The sequence below is a fragment of the Chrysochloris asiatica genome, unplaced genomic scaffold, assembly GCF_000296735.1.
Source record: "Chrysochloris asiatica unplaced genomic scaffold, ChrAsi1.0 scaffold00140, whole genome shotgun sequence".
NCBI lineage: Eukaryota > Metazoa > Chordata > Mammalia > Afrosoricida > Chrysochloridae > Chrysochloris > Chrysochloris asiatica.
The window spans coordinates 2,296,090-2,310,971 of NW_006408658.1; the positions used below are offsets into that span (position 1 = coordinate 2,296,090).

Consider the following 14,882-nt stretch of genomic DNA (forward strand, 5'->3'; position numbering starts at 1 on the left):
GGGGGGGGGGGGTCTTCCTAAGTTTTTCAATGACTAAATATTGGGAAGTAGTCTGTCTCTCCATCTTCCTAGTGTGTTTTATCTGGAAGCTCAGCTGAAACCTGTCCACCGTGGTTCACTCTGCTGGTATTTAAAGTACCAGTGGCATAGCTTCCAGAATCACAGCAACACATAAGCTACCACAGTATGATAACTTGACAGACGAGTGGTGGGTCTATATATGTAGCTACATTTTTTTTCTGTAGCGAGTCAGCAGTTTTAGTCAGTTTCTCCAAGAAAAACAAAGGCCTGCTGTCAGTAATGGAAAGCCAATGGAAGCCTTGAATTGGGTGTGGTTTGGTAAAAGTTGCGTGGCTATCTCTGGCTCAGAGGAGGTGACTCACAGGGACCAAGCTAGGAGGAAGCGGGGCCTGTAAGGAGTTACTGTAGGAATCAAAGGGAGAGATGACGGTGCTTGGACTGGGACAACAGCTGTGTGGATAGAAAGAAAGAGAAGACTCAGGGCATATCTAGTCAGAATGGTTAGGTGTTGATGACTAACTGGATTTCTGGCCCAGACTTCTGGTGGTGCTGTCACAAGAAAGAGAATGGAGGAGAAAAAGCAGTTTGAGATGAAGACTGGATATAACATTGTAAAGGAATGTAGAATATGGTTGAACAAAGGTCTCCCAATCTCTGGAATTAAGAGATTGGACATCATCAGCAAGTAGGCAGTACATGAAAAAACAACTGATACATTGATATTTGGATTGAAGGCATGGAAGTGGGTAAGATCACCCTGGCAGAGTGTGGGGATTGGAAAAAAGAAGCAGGCCAGGATTGAGTCCTCAAGAACACTAGTTCTTAAGGGATAAGCAGAGGAAGACGAATTTTTGAAGGAGATTGAGGAGTAGAATGGAAGCAATAGGTGGACAGTCACAGTATAAAACCAGGAGGAGTGGGCTTCAATGAGTGAATGGTCAGTGTTGCAGTGTTCCGGAATGATCCAGTAAGAGGAGGACAGATTGTCCATTGGATGTAGCAACATGGAGGTTGACAGCCCTATTGGGAACAGTGTCACCAGAGAGGACACTTGCTTGTGTAGAGGGAGGAGAGTGTGAGAAAATGGGGGAAATGAACCAAAGTTTAAGAACAATTGGGAGCCTCCCATTGTTCTTCCTCACTACTGTAATAATCTCTTTGTTCCCACCTCTCTTCTGGTTCTGATCTCAGTTGCTAAAGACCTCCTTGGCATTTGAGGTCTCCTCCTCCTTGAACTTCGGCAGGTTTTGAAATCCTTGCTCACTTTAAATTCAGAGGCCCTGCCCACTTCTGGTGTTCTGCTCAGTTAACACCCCTTTGTCCAGCTGATGATCAGGCCAGAAACCTGTCCATAGTCCTTGGCTTTCCCTGCTCCCTCCTCCCCTACCTCGAAGCAGTCAAGTCTACTTCCACAACTTCCTGCAGATCTATTTCCTTTTCTCTGTTATCATTAAAGTCATCCAAGTCACCAGCAAAACAATGTCATCACCTGAACCCCTACAAGTGTCTCCTAACTGGCCTTTCTGCGTGCCCTTTGTTTTCCAAGAGGAAGCTAGAGTAATCTTCATAAAATGTACACTATGTCATGTCATTTCCTTCTTAAATGCTATAGTGGTAGTGGTGGTGTGCCATGGAGTCGGTTCCAACTCATGGTGACCCTCCATAGGGTTTCTGAGGCTGTAAATGTGTACGGAAGTAGAAAACCTTTCTCCCACAGAACGGCTGGTAGTTTCAAACTGCTGACCTTGAAGTTAGCAGTCTGACTTAAAACCACTACACTACCAGAGCTCTTTTAGTGGCTTCCATTTGCCCTGAGGAAAATGTCAGGATCCTCAATATGGCTCATGCAGCCTTGCCTCATTTATACCCCTCTGTCCTCTATGGAGCTCTGGTAGCATAGTGGTTATGAGTTGGGCTGCTCACCTCAAGGTTGTTCCATGGGAGAAAGATGAGATGTTCTGTTCCCATAAAGATTTACAGCCTCAGAAACCATATGCAGGATTGCTATGAGTCGTAACTGACTCCATGGCCCCCCACCACCCCACCACCAACCACCCTCTCTATACCCCATATATATGTGTTCCCCCATCCTTTCTTAATTCTGGGCTTGAAGGCTTTCCACATTCTGTTCACTCATCTGGAATGCTCTTTATCTGCTTCCTGTTTCCACTCTATTCTGCCCACCATTGCTCAGCTAATGCGTACTCATTATTAGATCTGTACTTGAATGTCACCCTAACTCCCTATTTGTTGTTGTTATTAAGTGCCATTGAGTCAGCTCCAAATCACATCAACCGCAGCCACCCTGTATAGGGTTTCTGAGGCTGTAAAGCTTTGTGGGAGCAGAAAGACGCATCTTTCTCCTGCAGAGCATCTGGTAGGCTCGAACCACCAATCTTGTGGTTCATAGTTCAGTGCTTATCATATAGCGCCACCGTGCTTCACCCCAGACTAATTAGGTCTCTCTTACATGCCCTCAAAACTGCCTGTGCATCTCCTTCACACCCCTTATCACATGGATAGTTCCTGTTTCAATTTTTGCATTTTAAGCTCCATGAAGGCAGGCACTGTTCCTTTTACTCACTATCTCACATCCCAGTGCCTCCACATAGTAGGTGCTCAGCCTTTTGCCGAGTAGAGAGAAGTGTACATATAATAATACCCACTCACCCTTCCCAGCCTCAGTAACTGGGATGAATATTCATCTTGGATGAAAACAAATAGAAGGAATTAAATAGCCCATATTGGAAGGAATTGAGGTTGGGGACTTTCAGACCTGACAAATAGGAAATAAAATCATCTGTTGAGAGAGAGGGAGGTCAGAGTGAGATGGAAGCTGGCCCTGTTGAGGAGCTGACTGTATCTGAGTCTTGGTGTGGCCGAGGTCCCAGTCTTCTTAGACAGTTGACCCCTTTCCCTCCCACATCATGACCTTTTCCCTTCTGCTTTCTTTCCAGGTCAGGAAGCCTGAACTGGAGCCAGGGCCCAAGTTGGACCTGATCCAGGAGCCTGGCCTAGAGCTGGAGGCCCAGCAACAGCTGGAACTGCCTCTGTCATGCAGAAGGTGTCGGGCATCACCCTTTCCTGCACTGGCATGTGGAGCCCCCAGCCGCTCCCCTTGCTACCACTGCGGTGGCTGCTGCTGCTGCTGCCATTGCTGGGAGCAGCGGTGCCAGGCGTCCGGGCTCAGGCTGGGAGCCTGGACCTGCAAATAGATGAGGAGCAGCCAGCGGGTACCCTGATTGGGGACATCAGTGCTGGACTGCCAGCAGGCATGGCAGCACCTCCCATGTACTTCATCTCTGCCCAGGAGGGCAGTGGTGTGGGCACCGACCTGGCCATCGACGAACATAGTGGGGTTGTCCGTACAGCCCGCGTCTTGGACCGTGAGCGGCGGGACCGCTACCGCTTCACTGCAGTCACTCCTGACGGTGCCACTGTGGAAGTTACAGTGCGGGTAACTGACATCAATGACCATGCTCCAGCCTTCCCGCAGGCTCGAGCTGCCCTGCAGGTTCCGGAGCACACAGCTCTGGACACCCGCTACCCGCTAGAGCCTGCTCATGATGCAGATGCTGGTCACCTAGGAACCCAAGGCTATGCACTGTCTGGCGATGGGGCTGGAGAGACCTTCCGGCTAGAGACGCGCCCTGGTCCAGATGGGGCTCCTATACCTGAGCTGGTAGTTGCCGGAGAGCTTGACCGAGAGAACCGCTCACACTACATGCTGCAGCTAGAGGCATATGATGGAGGCTCACCCCCCCGCAGGGCCCAAGCTCTGCTGGATGTGACACTGCTGGACATCAATGACCATGCCCCTGCTTTCAACCAGAGCCGGTACCATGCTGTAGTGTCTGAGAGCCTGGCCCCCGGCAGCCCTGTCCTGCAGGTGTTTGCTTCTGATGCCGATGCTGGTGCCAATGGGGCTGTGACGTATGAGATCAATCGGAGGCAGAGCGAAGGTGATGGACCTTTCTCTATCGATGCACACACGGGGCTGCTTCGACTGGAGCGGCCACTGGACTTCGAACAACGGCGGGTCCATGAACTTGTGGTGCAGGCCTGGGACGGAGGGGCTCACCCTGAACTGGGCTCCGCTTTTGTGACTGTGCATGTGCGAGATGCCAACGACAATCAGCCCTCCATGACGGTCATCTTCCTGAGTGCAGACGGTTCTCCTCGTGTGTCAGAGGCTGCCCCACCTGGTCAGCTTGTTGCTCGGATCTCTGTGTCCGACCCAGATGATGGTGACTTTGCTCATGTTAATGTCTCCCTGGAAGGTGGTGAGGGCCACTTTGCCCTGAGTACACAAGACAGTGTCATCTACCTGGTGTGTGTGGCTCGGCGGCTGGACCGGGAGGAACGAGATGCCTATAACTTGCGGGTCACTGCCACAGACTCAGGCTCCCCACCGCTGCGGGCCGAGGCTGCTTTTGTGCTGCATGTCACTGATGTCAATGACAATGCACCTGCCTTTGACCGCCAACTCTTCCGACCTGAGCCCCTGCCTGAAGTCGCACTGCCTGGCAGCTTTGTGGTCCGGGTGATGGCCAGAGATCCTGACCAGGGCACCAATGGACAGGTCACCTATAGCCTGGCCCCTAGCGCCCACACCCACTGGTTCTCCATTGACCCCACCTCAGGCATTATCACCACGGCAGCTTTGCTGGACTATGAGTTGGAACCTCAGCCACAGCTAATTGTAGTGGCCACAGATGGGGGCCTGCCCCCTCTAGCCTCATCCGCCACAGTTAGTGTGGCTCTGCAAGATGTAAACGACAATGAGCCCCAATTCCAGAGGACTTTCTACAATGCCTCACTGCCTGAGGGTACCCAGCCTGGAACCTGCTTCCTGCAGGTGGGTAGGCCCTGCAGACCGCAGGTGCTAGTGATGGTACAGTTGGGTGTGAGGGGCACAGAGGACTCCAGCACAGGAAACAAATCTTACAGGTGCATCTGTTGATGGTGACTTATGCTAGAGGATTCAGTTCCATCCTTTGAATTCCAAAGTCTGTGCAGACGGGAGAGTGTTAATGAAGGATGCGGCCTAAGCTAAATGGCCAGAGTGTACGAGCTGGTCCAGGTAATCCTGGCAGCTGATGGAATTAAGATTGAATCAAGAGGGAGAAATGCCTTACAGTCTCAGGAGGGGAGAGAGATTGGACAGGCTTTGTAAACTCTCCTGGGAACACAGAAAGGTCCCAGCCTAGACAGGGAGACACAGTGCTGTAGTAGATAGCCTGTGAGGTGCTGTGGAAGCCCAGAGGAGACAGAGACTGAGCAGGTCTAGGCCTTGAAGGACCAATGGGGCTTTGCTAAATGGATAAAAATGCATGTGTGTGAAGTGGGCCTCTGGGCCTACAGACAATTGCAGCACACCATGATGTGTTTCAGGGGACTGAGAAAGAGTTGGGGGATACAAGACAGGGTAGGTGGGGCTTTGATCACAAGGTTTGACTTTATCATAAAAGTCATAGGTAGCCAAAGAGGGACTTGGAGTAAATCTGGTATTTGCCTTTTGGAAAGATTGCTTGGACTGCACTGTAGGGTGTGCCTCTAGGAGAGACTCGAGTCTGGGAGACCTTTTAGGAGACTGGTGCTTGAAGCTGTTTGCCTTATAAGTCCACCTGACCCCTGAACATCAACCAAGAGGCTGCTGGCTGACCTAGACTTCCAGGCGAGTGCCTGGGCTGACCATATCTTAGGGCTGCTCTCTGGGTATTTGTTTGCTTGCTACTACCACCCACTCTCCTATGTGATTACTCTCCCTCCTGGCCCAGGACCAATGAGCTAATGCTTCGAAACCTCTTCCCTCTGCACTGTGCCTGAAGCAAGAGAGCAACTATCTGGGTGGTTTCCTGGAGTTTTTATTATTACAGACCACAGGAAAGCAAGGGAAAAAAAATCACCATTGGAAGTTCACACAGTTATAAGAAGTCTTAATGCTTGATTACATCAGTATACCTTTGTGAAGTATCTATTATGTGCCAGTCACTATATTAAGGACTTGGAACACAGCAGTGATTAAAAACTCCCCTACTTCATGAACTTTATATAGTTTAATGAGGTTCGTGTATAAGGAAAGTCTCATTGCAATAGGAAAATGTCCATGATGGGGATATATATGAGTACAGATAAGCAGTATAAATATATTCCCACAGTAGACCCTTGAGCTGAGATTTGAAGGTTAAGCAGAAGTTTATGAAGGAACCAAGAAAGGGGAGGGGTACCAAGCAGGGGTGACAAGCACAAAGGAGTGAGAGATGCATTCAAGGACCTGCAAGTGCTTCGTTCAGTACCTGGAGTTTATAATATGAGGTGGGAGGTGAATCTATTTAGGTAGGCCAGATGGCGAGGAACCAAGACAAGACAAGGAGTTTGAACTTTTTCTATAGGACACATTGAAGAGTAAAAAAACAAAAACAAATACTGTGTTTTCAGTGAAAATTTACACAGCAATTTGTTGTTAAGTGCCATTGAGTTGGTTCCTACTCATTAGCTACCCTGCATAGGATTTCTGAGGCTTCAAATCTTTGCGGGAGCAGAAAATCTCATGTTTCCCCCGAGAGCAACAGGCTGGCCTGAACCATGGACCTTGTGGTTCACAGTCCAGTACTTATCATATGGAGCCACCCTCTTCCACACAGCAGTTTAGTCCCCATTAAACAGGTTATTCTATACAGGTTATTCAGTGGCGTTGATTACATTTTTCACAGTGTATGAAACATTCTTACGAGTTCTGTTCCGGTTGTTCTGTTTCCATTAATCTGGTTTCCCTGCTGTCTTACATTTTTGTCTTTGTTTCAAAGTATACCTGTTGACTATTTAGTCTCATATACGTCGGTTTTTTGGTTTTTTTTAAATGAGCACAGTATTGATGGATGATGTTCATTATTTTTTTTAGCCAATTTGTTGTTTTAACTACAAGATGATGACCTCAGAGACAGTAAAGATTTTGGAAGAAGAGTAGTATCATTTTCATTTTCTCAAAAGATGTTTTTGTTAGAGTGTAGGACAGTCGTTCTGTAATGGGGTGATTTTGTCCCCCAGAGTCCATTTTTTGTCATGACTGGCAGAATGATACTGGCATCTAGTGGGTAGAGACCAGGAATGCTGCTCAACATCCTACAACAAAGAATTATCCAGTCTAAAATGTAAATAGTGCTGAGGTTGTAAAACCATGGTGTAAAGGATGGATTGGAGGGTCAGACACTACAGGCAGAAAGACCTATGAGAAGGGAATTTAGTAGTCCAGGGGAGAGATAACACAGGCCTAAATCAGTACAGCGATAATGATGATGGAGAGGAGTAGACAAGTAGAAGAGATAATTAGGACTTACTTAGTCCCTGGTTGATTGATATAATGGGTGAGGAAAAGGGAGGAAGAGAGTTCTGGCTTGGGAGCTTTGTGGATGGAAGAGTCATTAAGAGCAGATTTGGAATGATCTTGAGTTTAGTTTGGGACAGTTTGAATTTAAGATGCCTGTGGGACATCTAAGTAGAGAAGTTGAACAGACATCTGGATATACAAGTCTGGAACTCAGAGGAGTGGTCCATGGTGAAAGTACAGATGATGGTTGAAGACAGGGAAATGGAAGTGAGGACCCTGAGGGAGGACTTTAAGCCTTTCCACAGTAAGAAGAGGCCAAGGAGAAATCACAGTAAACAACAATGTCTAAGGGCAGGCAGAGTAAGCAGAGAGCTCAGGAGTGGTAAAGCGGTGGGAAGAGAAGAAGAGTATCCTGTCACAAAGTCAAAGCAGGAAGTACACTGGGAAGGAAATCAGAATAGGTGGCTGCAGAAGTTTTGTGGTCTGGAGGGAATTTCAGAATTCATAGATAAGGCTCTTTATCTTTTCCTTCAAAATAGTACAGCCGCTGAAAACCAGGAGCGGGGTGAGAGCCACAGGAGAAAGGTGAGGTGTGTCATATTTTGTGGCTGAGTAGGAGAGAGCTGACCAAGGCTTGGGTGTGAAACCCGCCTGAGAGCCCTTTGAGATTGGAGACTGCTTTTGCAGTGAAACTGATGAGCAGGGGCTGCACAGGCCAGGAAAGTCACGTCTGCCTCGGTCATTTCCAGTCAGTGGCCCCTGTGCCTTTTGGGGTCACATCCTGACAACTTCCCCCGACTGCTATTTATTGCTTTCTTCCTGCAGTGAGTCAAAGGGCAAAGGTCTTTAGCAGCTTCTAGAGATGGTGCAGCAGCTGTGCAGCTGCCCGCCTGGATTGATGCCGGGGGAGGTTTGTCTCCTGGGATATGTGGGCCCATCGCCACAGCAAAGAGTTGGAGCAGGAGCTGTTTCCACGGCTCAGCCATGGCAGGAGTTTAGTGTCTCGTAGGAGGGTAAACAATGGCACAAATCACTTCTGTCAAGGGCCTAGGCAACAATTAGAAGTCCTTGGCTAGGCTTCTCTCAGAGCAACATTTTCTAGCTAAGGAAGGGGAACTCTCCAGCTTCCTCTTACAGCATATCATGACCCTGAGACCCATGTATCCACAAAGAGCACTTTGTCACCGGCTGAAGCAGCCAGCACCAGCTAACCCACTATTGAGGGCCTAATGTGCACCCAATGTTTAGAACTTAGTGTGAAAGAAGTTTTTGTTACAAGGCAGGGCAGTCAGAATGTCCGTTTACTCAATGAACAAATATGCATAGAGCACCCACTGTGTGCCTGGCCCTACCCTAGGTTTGAGAGCGCTCAGATGGTGTCTCCTGCTGACCTGGCTCTGAAATGATCAGAGGCTCTTGGCATGTTGTTCAATTGTTCAACTTTTCTGGGAGCTAACCAAAATTCAACTGGGAAAGCCTCTCTATACTAAGTTTTGGGGAGTTCCCATGACTTAATGACCTCAGTATTGCCCCATAGGCTTACAATTCTTCTTCCACTCCCAATGCTGTTCCTCTGGGAGGCTGGCTGGGGAGGGGAAGAATTGCTAAAGGTACGTAGAACAGACCCTGAGTGATCAATTTCCATAATAACAAGAATGTGTAATGATTAAACTCAGTAAAGATCAGACCCATAGCAGAAGACTAAATGATTCTATCAATCAGTTAAGATGATTATGAGAGGCGGTGATAGTGTTAATTTCTTGTGATCTACCAGGATTTTGTGGTCACCACCGTTAGCACTCTTTTTTGTTAAGTATTTGTTTGTGCATCTTGCTTCATCCCTTTACACGGAGCTCACTGGGAGCAAGGGTGCATCTTGGTCACTGTTATGTGTCCATGGTATTGAGGTTGGCATGGAGTTGGTGCTCAGTATTTGTTGAAAAAAAGATAAAGAGTGAGCTCTGGAGCAGCAAGCACATTCCTGGGGAGACCCACTTTTGCTGACTTAATGCAGTCATCTTTCAACAGAAGTTTATTGTACTCCTACTACGTGTGCCAGGCATCACAATGACAACAGTGATCAAAAGAATCTAGCCCCTGCTTTCAGTCTGGCCTCTGGAATACAGGGCTAGCTGCTCAGTGTCAGAGCACAAGGCTCTGTGGAAGCAGAAGAAAAAGGATTTGTCTGGGACTGGAGAGTTAGGGAAGACCTCATGGGGGGAAAGGTGACATCTGATCTGGTTAATGAAAGAAAGGGCAGGTCTTTAAAAAGAGTATGGAGTGGGTAGTATCCCATGCACAAAAAAACCCAAAGACATGGAAGTGTGACATATTTAAAAAGCACTTGTTTTTTCAGCATGACTAGAGCCTCTGATGCTGATGCGGGGGGGAAGTGGTGAGAAATCAGGCTGAAAAGGTGGATACAAATGTCAGATCATGCAGGGTCTTGTAGCCCAGGCTAGGGAGCTTGAGAATGGCCATCCAGAGATAGCCCATAGATGCAGAAAAGGTTGGGTAATGGAGGAAGAAACCATGACACGTGATGTCACAGAACCAAATAAAGACTATTTCAAGGAGGCAGGGATCTGTGAGGGAAATGCACATTGTTTAATAATATGGAGAAGCACTGTTATTCTTAGCAAAAGCAGTTTCACTTATTGTCTCAGGAAATGCAGAAGAGTCAGTGAATGTAGCCAAGATATTTAGCTTTGAAAGTGAGTAGAGAGCAAGGGCCTCAGCTGCAGAGGGATGTAAGATCCAGGGACGCTTTGCTCTTTTGCTTTTGGGAGTGTTTTGTGTGAAGAGGAAGAGAGCAGAGAGGGGCTGATCAAAAATGTGAAGACCTCAAGGAAGGAGGACATGGAAGCCTTAACATCAGAGAAGGATCGACAGTGACTGGCGGGAAGAAATGGATGGATGCAGACAGATGCAGATAGATGTGTGAATCTGTTTATGGAAAGTGGAGACAGTCCTTATTCTGCGGGTTGGCCACTTGTTCTTTCAGATCCTGGAAAGTAGGTCTCTAACACACAAGCGCCTCTGAGACATGTCCCTCATCCCATGCATTCATGCATGCATTTGGGGAATGGGCTGGCGGTGGCGTTCTCACTCGGTAACTAGAGGAATGAGGCTTGGGCACAGGTTGGGTTTTGGCCATGTCATACTAGTCCTGTCAGCTGTGTCCATCATCCAGAGACTGGGCATCAGCTGCACTAGGGCCTTCTAACTGCCACTTGCCTCTGGCCATCCTGTCCAAGAAGAGGTGGCATCACTCATCACAGCCTTTCCCCAGGTGACAGCCACAGATGCGGACAGTGGCCCATTTGGCCTCCTCTCCTATTCCTTGGGTGCTGGACTTGGGACTTCAGGGCCACCCCCATTCCGCATCGATGCTCACAGTGGTGACGTGTGCACAACCCGGACCCTGGACCGTGACCAGGGACCCTCAAGCTTCGACTTTACAGTGACAGCTGTAGATGGGGTGAGTGGGAACATCATGGGCAGGTGTGTAGGGTATTGGGATAAGGTGCTCACAAAGACTCACCTGACATGTGGGTGCATGTTCCATCAGGGCGGTCTCAAGTCCATGGTATATGTGAAGGTGTTTGTCTCCGATGAGAATGACAACCCACCTCAGTTTTATCCACGGGAGTATGCTACCAGTCTGAGTGCCCAGAGTACACCCGGCACAGCTGTGCTGAGGGTGCGTGCCCATGACCCTGACCAGGGACCTCATGGCCGGCTCTCCTACCATATCCTGGCTGGCAATAACCCCCCGCTGTTTGCCTTGGATGAGCATTCAGGTAAGGAGTCTCCCGTTCCCAGGACCTGCCCCCAGAGCCTGCCCCACTCCTGCCTGAATGATGTGCTACCTCCCCTCCCATAACCCTTTGCCTGTGCTGTTCTTCTATCCCTTCCCCCAGGACTGTTGTCAGTTGCCTGGCCCTTAGCCAGAAGGGCCAGCTCTGTGGTGCAGCTGGAGATCGGAGCTCAGGATGGAGGTGGTCTGCAGGCAGAACCCAGTGCCCGAGTCAACATCAGCATTGTGCCAGGAACTCCCACACCACCTGTATTTGAGCAACTACAATATGTCTTTTCTGTGCCAGAGGATGTGGCTCCAGGCACCAGTGTGGGCATAGTCCAGGCACACAACCCACCAGGTATTATTTGGCATTGTTCTCACTGGAAGCCACACCCAGATACCCCAATGTGACTCTCATGCAGCATCTCAAGGTAGCCTGGGTAGCCACAGAGAGCTCCAGTTAAAACACAACCTCTAACATCTCCTTTGGCACAGTCTTCCAGGCACACTGTCCATCCCAGGCATTATGAGTATCACCCCAGTACTACCTGGCTTCTCTACTAACACCTGGGAGCATATGATCCTACTAATGTGCTGAAAAGTACAGATGTGGGCATTGCCTAGTCCTTTTGGGGGATCAGATTCTGGGACCCAGCTCAATAGGTGCCCCCGCTTCTTTGCTGACCCCTCTCTTCCTTCCCAGGTCGCTTGGGACCTGTAACACTCGCCCTATCTGGTGGGGATCCCCGGGGACTCTTCTCCCTGGATGGGGCCTCAGGGCTGTTACAAACGCTTCGCCCTCTGGACCGGGAGCTGCTGGGACCAGTGTTGGAGCTGGAAGTGCGAGCGGGCAGTGGTGTGCCCCCGGCTTTTGCTATGGCTCGGGTGCGTGTACTGTTGGATGACGTGAATGACAATACACCTGCCTTTCCCGCACCTGAAGACACAGTGTTGCTGCCACCAAATACTGCCCCAGGAACCCCTATCTATACTCTGCGGGCTTTGGACCCTGACTCAGGTGTTAACAGTCGAGTCACCTTTAGTCTGCTTGCTGGAGGTGGTGGGGCCTTCACCGTAGACCCCAACACAGGCCATGTGCGGCTCATGAGACCTCTGGGGCTCCCAGGGGGGCCAGCCCATGAGCTGGAGCTAGAGGCCCGGGATGGGGGCTCCCCACCACGCACCAGCCATTTTCGACTGAGGGTGGTGGTGCAGGACTTGGGGGCCCATGGGTTGGCTCCCCACTTTGACAGCACTACCTACCGTGTGGACCTACCCTCGGGCACTACCCCTGGGACCCAGGTCCTGCAAGTGCAAGCCCGAGCACCTGATGGGGGCCCCATCACCTACCACCTGGCAGCAGATGGAGCAAGTAGCCTCTTTGGCCTGGAGCCACAGAGTGGGTGGCTGTGGGTGCGTGCAGCATTGGACCGTGACGCCCAGGAGTTGTACACACTGAAGGTAATGGCAGTTTCTGGATCCAAAGCTGAGTTGGGGCAACAGACGGGCACGGCCACTGTGAGGATCAGCATCCTCAACCAGAATGACCACAGTCCCCGCTTGTCTGAGGAGCCCACCTTCCTAGCTGTGGCTGAAAACCAGCCCTCAGGGACCAGCGTGGGCCGGGTCTCTGCCACTGACCGAGACTCGGGTCCCAATGGACGTCTGACCTACAGTGTGCGACAACTGTCAGAAGACAGCAAGGCCTTCCACATCCACCCCCAAACTGGTGAGCTCTGGGACCCAAATCCTGAAGTCTCACAGCCCCATTCCCAGAAATGGTGAGCACCCAGACAGGATCTCCCAATCCAGAACCCTGGGCATTCCTGACATTCCCTCCCACACTCCGCAAACTCCAGGCCTCAGGCTACGCATCCCTAGCTATCTCATACATGATCCGCTTTCTGCACTCCCAGGAGAAGTGACCACACTACAAACCTTGGACCGAGAGCGACAGAGCAGCTACCAGCTCCTGGTTCAGGTGCAGGATGCGGGGAGCCCACCCCGCAGCACCACAGGCACTGTGCACGTTGCAGTGCTTGACCTCAATGACAACAGCCCCACCTTCCTGCAGGCCTCAGGGGCTGCTGGGGGTGGCCTTCCTGTACAGGTATGTAAAGCAGCTCATCTTTGCCCTGAAGTGTGAGAGGGAGTGGGCTCTTCCCATGGAGCTGAAGGCATAGGTAGGGAGACTGCTCCTGCAGTGTGTATGAGCCAAAAAGGGGCTTTGCCTGCAACGCAGAGGGACAACTCCATCTGGAGTTTTCTCCAGAATGGGAGGAGACAACTGTAGGTGAGTTGTATCCCCACAGGTCCCAGACCGTGTGCCTCCAGGAACACTGGTAACAACTCTGCAAGCCAAGGATCCGGATGAGGGGGAGAATGGAACCATCCTGTACACCCTAACAGGTATGTAGGGGTGGAGCAACCTAGCTGGTGAGTGATGGCGTGTCTTCGTGGCCTGTACAGCTTTGGAACCCAGCACTCCCCCTTGGCCCATTTCTAGGTCCTGGTGCAGAGCTTTTCTCTCTGCACCCTCATTCTGGGGAGCTGCTCACCGCAGCACCCCTAATCAGAGCAGAGAGGCCCCACTATGTGCTGACGCTGAGCGCTCATGACCAAGGGAGTCCCCCTCGAAGTGCCAGCCTCCAGCTGTTGGTGCAGGTATGGCTGCCCTTCCTACCCCTTCGCTAACCCTGTGGACCCCCTCCAGCGGCTTTATGAACCTTCTAGTCAGGTGACGCTGACCACTCTTCCCTCATACCCAGCGGGCCAGTCTGTACCTCATTTTACACGGGTCCCTCTGATTCAGCCCCTTTTGTACCACAGGTGCTTCCTTCTGCTCGCTCCGCTGAGCCCCTGCCGGATCCCGCTCTGCCGGACCCTGCCGCGCCGGTGCCTGTGGTGCTGACCGTGACAGCAGCGGAGGGGCTGAGGCCCGGTTCCCTTTTAGGGTCGGTGGCGCCGTCAGAACCTACGGGGGTGGGCGCACTCACTTACACACTGGTGGGCGGCGCCGATCCCGAGGGCACCTTCGCTCTGGACGCGGCCTCAGGTAGATTGTACTTGGCGCGGCCACTGGACTTCGAGGCAGGGCCGGCGTGGCGCGCGCTCACTGTGCGCGCCGAGGGCCCGGGAGGTGCGGGCGCTCGGCTGCTGCGAGTGCAGGTGCGCGTGCAGGATGAGAACGAGCACGCGCCCACCTTCGCACGCGACCCGCTGGCCCTGGCGCTGCCGGAGAACCCCGACCCAGGCGCTGCGCTTTACACGTTCCGCGCGTCGGACGCCGACGGCCCGGGCCCCAACAGTGACGTGCGCTACCGCCTGCTGCGCCAGGAACCGCCTGTGCCCGCGCTGCGCCTGGACGCGCGCACTGGGGCGCTTAGTGCTCCACGGGGCCTGGACCGAGAGACCACACCCGCGCTGTTGCTGCTTGTGGAAGCGACTGACCGGCCCACCAACGCCAGCAGCCGACGAGCAGTGCGAGTATCCGCGCGCGTGTTCGTCACGGATGAGAATGACAACTCGCCGGTCTTTGCTTCGCCCTCGCGGGTGCGCCTCTCAGAGGATCAGCCTCCTGGGTCCGCGGCGCTGCATGTGATAGCCCGGGACCCGGATCTGGGTGAGGCTGCACGAGTGACCTATCGCCTGGCAGCTGGCGGAGATGGCCACTTCCGGCTGCATTCGAGCACTGGTGAGAGCTGGGGTGGGTGTGGAGGGTGGGAGCAG

At 51.5% G+C, this 14,882-nt stretch overlaps 1 protein-coding gene across 1 annotated transcript in view; it reads left to right on the forward strand.

Annotated features, from left to right (window-relative positions):
• The window catches only part of DCHS1 (dachsous cadherin-related 1), a 59,422-nt gene that overhangs the window by 35,468 nt on the left and 9,072 nt on the right, over positions 1 to 14,882 (forward strand). Inside the window, exons 2-10 of the mRNA XM_006870173.1 lie at positions 2,979 to 4,879; positions 10,644 to 10,832; positions 10,923 to 11,154; positions 11,275 to 11,511; positions 11,857 to 12,882; positions 13,070 to 13,263; positions 13,466 to 13,562; positions 13,660 to 13,817; positions 13,983 to 14,847. Coding sequence (XP_006870235.1) covers positions 3,077 to 4,879; positions 10,644 to 10,832; positions 10,923 to 11,154; positions 11,275 to 11,511; positions 11,857 to 12,882; positions 13,070 to 13,263; positions 13,466 to 13,562; positions 13,660 to 13,817; positions 13,983 to 14,847 — 4,801 coding nt within the window. The 5' untranslated portion in view covers positions 2,979 to 3,076. The remainder of the gene's footprint in view (positions 1 to 2,978; positions 4,880 to 10,643; positions 10,833 to 10,922; positions 11,155 to 11,274; positions 11,512 to 11,856; positions 12,883 to 13,069; positions 13,264 to 13,465; positions 13,563 to 13,659; positions 13,818 to 13,982; positions 14,848 to 14,882) is intronic.